We start from the raw sequence: 6,138 nt of genomic DNA on the forward strand, positions 1-6,138 counted from the left end.
GTTGTAAGACACTTGATATGATCTGTGGTATCAGTCTTTCAAAAACTTGATCGATGATTCTTCATTTTATTAGAAAACGTGTTCAAGTCAGAAGGAGTAAACTGATTTCCATCTCAGTGGAATCGGGGGCGCTGTGTTCTAGGCGCTGGTAGGAGCCTCTCCACCAGGTGGCGCTGGCGACCAGCTAAGGGAGCGACTCTGTTTTCTACCTTCGTTTTCTACCTTCTCCACCTTTGGTTTTGTCATTTCAGTTAAAAAAGAGGAAGCTACCAGTAGAAGGAACAGGGCTATTTGTTGCTATATTTTATAGATTAGAACCATGGCTTTGGTGTTGCAAGCCTTTTCTAGAATTGTGAATACTTCATTATGTAGATTCAGGCTGTAGACCTGGGTTGCAGGCTGAGCACAGGGGTCCCCATCCAACCCCCTGCTGGCCCCGTGGGTTCTGGGGGTCTGATTACATGATGACGCGTCAGCCCCTGTCCCACCCTCCCCTGCTGCGCGGAGTTTCTGTCAGAGCAGGTTCGGATGCCGCTGTCGGGCACGTACGCTCACTGCTCGCCAACACCCTTCTAGAGCCCTGACCACCCAGGGCTGGTTTGATATCTTGGCGTCGCATCTGGCTTTCATTTCAGCCTCAGAGAGTTAGAGCCCATCTGCCTGCCCAGGTGGCTCTGGGCCCAATCGGATGGCCACCCTTTGGTGCATTGTTGAGACCACAGTGTGGGCCCCACAGCACCTGGCCGTGTGGTGCTGCAGCCCTGAGCTCACTGATGCTGTTACAGCGATACTCCTTCTGGTTAAGCATGTTTGAAACCACACATTCTACTCCTCAGATGCACACTTTTATGTCTTACTGCTATATTGCATTTTTGTTTTTCCCCTTCGTAAAACATCTGAGGGAGTGGGCAATTTCAAGTTAGGAACAGAAATATTGTAGAAAGTGAGTACTATGCTTCCATCTGCATTACTTAAGAAAAGTAAAGATTTTATTCTATATAAGAAATGACAACTCTTAGGATAATCACTGTTAAATATTCTTAAGATGAAAAACTATTACTCAAGAGCATGGTAGCGATGATGGCCTTTTGCTTTGGAAAGCCACCCTCACTTCTTTCTCTATGTCGCCTTTCTGCTTTTCTTCAGGGTATGACAAGGCAGCAAAGATTGCTAAGACCGCACACAAAAATGGGTCCACCTTGAAGGCCACCGCCATTGAACTTGGTTACCTCACAGCGGAGCAGTTCGATGAGTGGGTGAAGCCCAAGGACATGCTGGGCCCCAAGTGATCTGAGTGAATTTATAATAAAATCTGCTACATAAACACGAAACAGCCTCCTTATGTTTTTTACACAAAACTGGGTAAGTGTGGACGGAAGCTGCTATTGAACTTGACTCCAGCAGAGCAGTTTGGACCGTTTATAAAACCCGGGACTTGCAAAGTCCAAAATGAATTTTAAAAGCGAATAAAATAGACTCTTTTATGTGAACTGACGTGTGTATTGTAGTTGGATCTGATTTTGTGTGTTTATCACTCATATGTTTTATAAGAGAAGGCTTTCATCCGAACACTGTCATGTGTCTCAGCCACTAAGAAGGACAATCGTGGACAATAATTGGGTTAATCGAGGGTACGGACCCCAGAAGAAACTGTGTCTTTTAACAAGAAAATCGTGGTTGGTGAATGTTGGGGTTTTTCTGAGTAACCCCGATCATCCTTTAGGTAATTATCATTTGCTCTGTATTGTGTCACACTTGTTTGGATTTGTGGCTTTTATGAGTGAACAAAGCTATTTTATCGTCCTTATTTTTAGGAAGAGATTCACAGCATGGCAATACTTCAAATGCCGGTGATGTCAAAATTCTTGAATATTTTCCTTTTCTGGTGCCTGATGAGTCATTGGACTATCATTCTGTCCCAAACATTCTGGTGGCACCAGTCTTAGTCACAAAACCTTACTGTGGCGGGGGGCGGGGAGCAGGGAATGGGAAGAAATCGACACACTGGGAAGAAGCTGGCTTAATCTTCACGTTGAATTATTACCCACATTTTAAACGCAAATTTACTTTAAAGTAGATTTCCAAACCTAGCAAAGCTCAGCTGCCCTGTTAGCGTGCTATCCCCAGATGCATAAAAATACCTCAGCTGTCAGGGACCTGCCGTTTCGATGGTATGGCTTTACAATTCAATTTTCTTTTCAGCGGCATGATGAATGGGGATCGGGCAGATTATCCTACCGGACGGCTAAGTCCGCACATTGAATGTAAGCCTGGATAGGCATTTACACAACAGACCCACAGGGCTGGAAAACATCGAAAGCTTACCTGGAGCAGTCCCGTATTGAAACAGGAAGCTCACAGGAACTAAGCTTCCCGGGGAAGGAGATAGACAGGCACGAAACGGTGGTTGACTAGTCAGTCATTTGCATTAGTTGAGCATTGCAAACCGTTGAAAAGTCTAAACAGAAGATCTAGTTTTCAAACAAGATAAATAGCTCCAATAGTTCTCTGAGAAGTAAAAGACAGAGTTTCCCACTCGGCCGGCGTGGCTCAGTGATTAAGCACCAACCAGGAGGTCACAGTTCGATTCCCAGTCAGGACACAAGCCAGGTTCAGGCTCGATCCCTAGTGTGGGGCGTGCAGGAGGCAATCGATCAGTGATTCTCTCTGATCATGGATGTTTCTCTCTCTCTCTCCCTCTCCCTTTCTCTCTGAAATAAATAAAAAAAAACACCATATTTTAAAAAACATTAACAAATTAAAAATAAAAGATACAGCTTCCCTAGTTAGGTTATAACACATCAAAATATAACACAATATTGTGACTTCTGTTTCTCAATGGCAAATGAATTACAAATGGATCCCTTCAAGTAGAACTGACATTGTTTTGCACAACATCTTAGAGCTGGGGCAGCTAAGGGTTGGATAATGAGCAAGGAAGATGACCTGAATGCGGAGTGCCATCCACCTGTCTCCTTTATGAATAAACAAATCCAAACCCAAGGGAGCTAGTGAGGAATAGCTATGCTATTTAACAAACATCCTTGCAGCGATGTATTCAACACGTACTCTAGCTCTTCATTAAGCCCAAGGGTAAGATAAAACAGTCATAAACTAAAAAATAAGAATTTCTCAGGGCATCGTCAGAAACAAACACAGCTTGGAAAATATCAGAAATATCTTAGGATGCTGCATTATTGAAAACTTACCAATGTTTCCTTCTGAAATTTTCCATTTAGTCATTTTGGACCTCAGGTGGCTACAGGTAACTGAAACCACAGGAAGTGCTCTCCCTTCCTCTCTGAAATCAATAACAATATATTTTTCAAAAAATCCACAAAGAGGACTTTCTTGCCCAACTTACAGAGAACGATTCCAAGGTCGAGGAGACCAGGGTCCTGGTCTTGTCTCTGTCATTAAAAGGTGTTGCTCTTAGCCAGGCCACTAACATTTCTTTTTAAAAGAAATATGTTTGTATTGATTTCAGAGACAGCATGGGAGCGGGAAAGAGAGAAACATCAAGGATGAGAGAGAATCATGGATCAGCTGCCTCCTGCACACCCCCTCACTGGGGATCGAGCTCCACAACCCGGGCCTGTGCCCTGATGGAGAATTGAACCGTGACCTCCTGGTTCATAGGTCAACGCTCAACCCCTGAGCTGAAGCAGCCAGGCCACGCCGTGGATATCTCTGACCCCTGCTTCCATCCCCTGTAGAATGGCTCCCGCTACCTCGACATTTGAATCTAGGCCACTTGGTGGAGCAGGGCCGGGAGCTGCCGGGGTAATCCACACACAATGAAGTTGCTCTCTCTTCTCTCTCTCTCTCCCTCTCCCCTCTCGCACTGAGCAGCATCCAGGCTGTTCCCAAATGGAAAAGGCTGCTGAGTAATGACAAGCCCGCAGCGTCCCGGCCAAGCTCCGCCTGACAGCGCAGAAGTGCAGGCCGTGGGGTTTGCGATGACACGCGTCACAGCTTCGGCTCCACCTCGGGCTTTCATGGGAATAGAAATGAAAGACTTCTGAGTTTTTGAAAAGAAGTGTTTCAGCTTTGATTTGCCTTGGAATTATACTTAGAAATAAGGGGGAGCTAGCTCAGTCTCTAAGGCAGCCTCCAACTCTCCATCTGCCTGCTCACCCCCCACCCCCACTCCCCCAACTTCCCAACTCCTCCTTCCTCCTACCACCAGGGTCACCGAGCATTGTTCCCATGGCCCCTCCTCCAGGCATCTCCCCAGGCCTCTAGTTTCTGCACACACGTCTACACTCTGCAAACTACCTTCCCCACCTCAAGCCACGTGGAAAGTTCAACTCCATCCCTTCACACACACACACACTGCCGGGAGCCGGTCCATCCTTGCTGTTTCAAGGGACCTGGCATATATGGCATACTGTTCTTAATATGTTTGCTCACCTTCTTGGCACTATGTGTTTTAACCAAGGTCACCTCTCCGAGAAAGGTTGTTTCCCCAGGTAGAGATTTTCCCCTGAAGTCAGGGAGGGGGTGAAACTCCTTAACTAAGTGCCAGGCGGGTAGTTAATCACTTTAACTACAAACAATCATGCTTAAGCTACATAATCTTTACTCCCTGGAATGGAGATAAGAAACGCCCTAATCTTTGGAATAGAGATTGATAGGATTAGAATCAACTGGTATAAATACAGATGTAACAAGATAACAAGACAGAGCTTAGCACACAGAACTTAGACAGAACCTAGAGACAGAAGAACTTCGCTGGAGAGAACATAGCAAAAGATCCTGGACAGAGCCTGGCTACAGAACTTGGTTGGAGAACCTAGACAGAACCTGGCTGAAGAACCCAGCTACAGAACCTGGCTGACGAACCCGGCTACAGAACCTGGCGACCGAACCTGGCTGGAGAACCTAAACCGAACCTGGCTGGAGAACCTAGCAAGAGAACATGGACACAGAACCTGGCTGGAGATCCTAACCAGAACTTGGCCAGAGATCCTGGCTAGGCTGCTGATCAACTGAACACTGTCTCCGTGTCATTCCTTCTTCGCCAACTCCGTCCACACCTTAGGGGATCCCTGGACCTGCTGGGGTTGGACCCAGCAACACACAACCCAGCAAGCAAGCAGACAATACTCCAAGCATCTTAGCTAATATCACAACCCAGTAGGGCCCCTTCAGAGTCCATTCTGAAACCCTCGATTTTGTTTCCTGTAGTCGTGGTGCGTGAGCAAATGAACAAACTCGGAAAGACGGCTCATCTTTCCTCCGTGCTTGTATGCGCGTGCTGTTCATTATGGGATGATGATGATTATTTTTAAATTTTATTGTTTAAAGTATTACGCCTTTAAGCAAGATGGTGGCATGAGGAAAGGCATTTTTTTTTAATTGACTTTTTTTAGAGGAAGGGAGAGGGAGAGAGAGAGAAACATCCATGATGCGAGAGAATCATCCATCAGCTGCCTCCCGCACGCCCCACACTGGGGATCGAGCCCGCAACCCGGGCACGTGCCCTGACCAGGAATCCAGCCGGGATCTCTTGGTTCATGGGTCAATACTCAACCACTGAGCCATTGAGAGAGATTAAAGGTCTCTCTAATCTTTATAATATTCTGGGGGAAGTCAGAATATTTATCTGATCTCATTTTAGTAATAACACTACCAGAGCTAAAGCAGCAAAGATTCCAGTTATAAATCATTTTCTAGCCCCAAAGAAAGTTGGGATTCATTTGATTATGCTTTTTTCTGTTCCAACAGCTTGCTCAGGGAGCCAGCCTTGTTGCTTAAACCTAGTTTGGCGCTGACCCCAGTGATGCTGTACATTTTATTAAATACATAAATCTTGTGTTTTCTAAAGCACTGCTTTAGGGGAACCAACCACCTCAAGTTCTCCGTGTACTTTTTAAAGGAAAAAAGAACTTTGGGGAGTTCTAAGAATATATTTGTCTTGATTAGAAAATAATATTTGAAGCATGGACGTGGGTGGTCACAGCCTTAGAGAGGCACTCCCCAGCTCCCCAGGCAATGTCCAAATTCTCTGTTTATAGAGAAAAATCTCAGGGTACCAGCTCAGAGCATCTTCTCCCGGCCTCCCCACGAGAGCCCCGAGTCACGGAGGACAGTCAGGTGGTCCCACAGAGGGTTAAGCTGAAATGGACTCATCCT

The 6,138-nt window shown here is 45.9% G+C and overlaps 1 protein-coding gene across 1 annotated transcript in view; it reads left to right on the forward strand.

Moving 5' to 3' along the window:
* The window catches only part of FH (fumarate hydratase), a 14,162-nt gene extending 12,831 nt beyond the window's left edge, over positions 1-1,331 (forward strand). The window contains exon 9 of the mRNA XM_006757651.2: positions 1,147-1,331. Within this exon, the coding sequence (XP_006757714.1) occupies positions 1,147-1,289 (143 nt within the window). The 3' untranslated portion in view covers positions 1,290-1,331. The remainder of the gene's footprint in view (positions 1-1,146) is intronic.
* The last annotated feature ends 4,807 nt before the right edge of the window (positions 1,332-6,138 follow it).

This window comes from Myotis davidii, unplaced genomic scaffold (genome assembly GCF_000327345.1).
Source record: "Myotis davidii unplaced genomic scaffold, ASM32734v1 scaffold875, whole genome shotgun sequence".
In the NCBI taxonomy this organism is placed as follows: Eukaryota; Metazoa; Chordata; class Mammalia; order Chiroptera; family Vespertilionidae; genus Myotis; species Myotis davidii.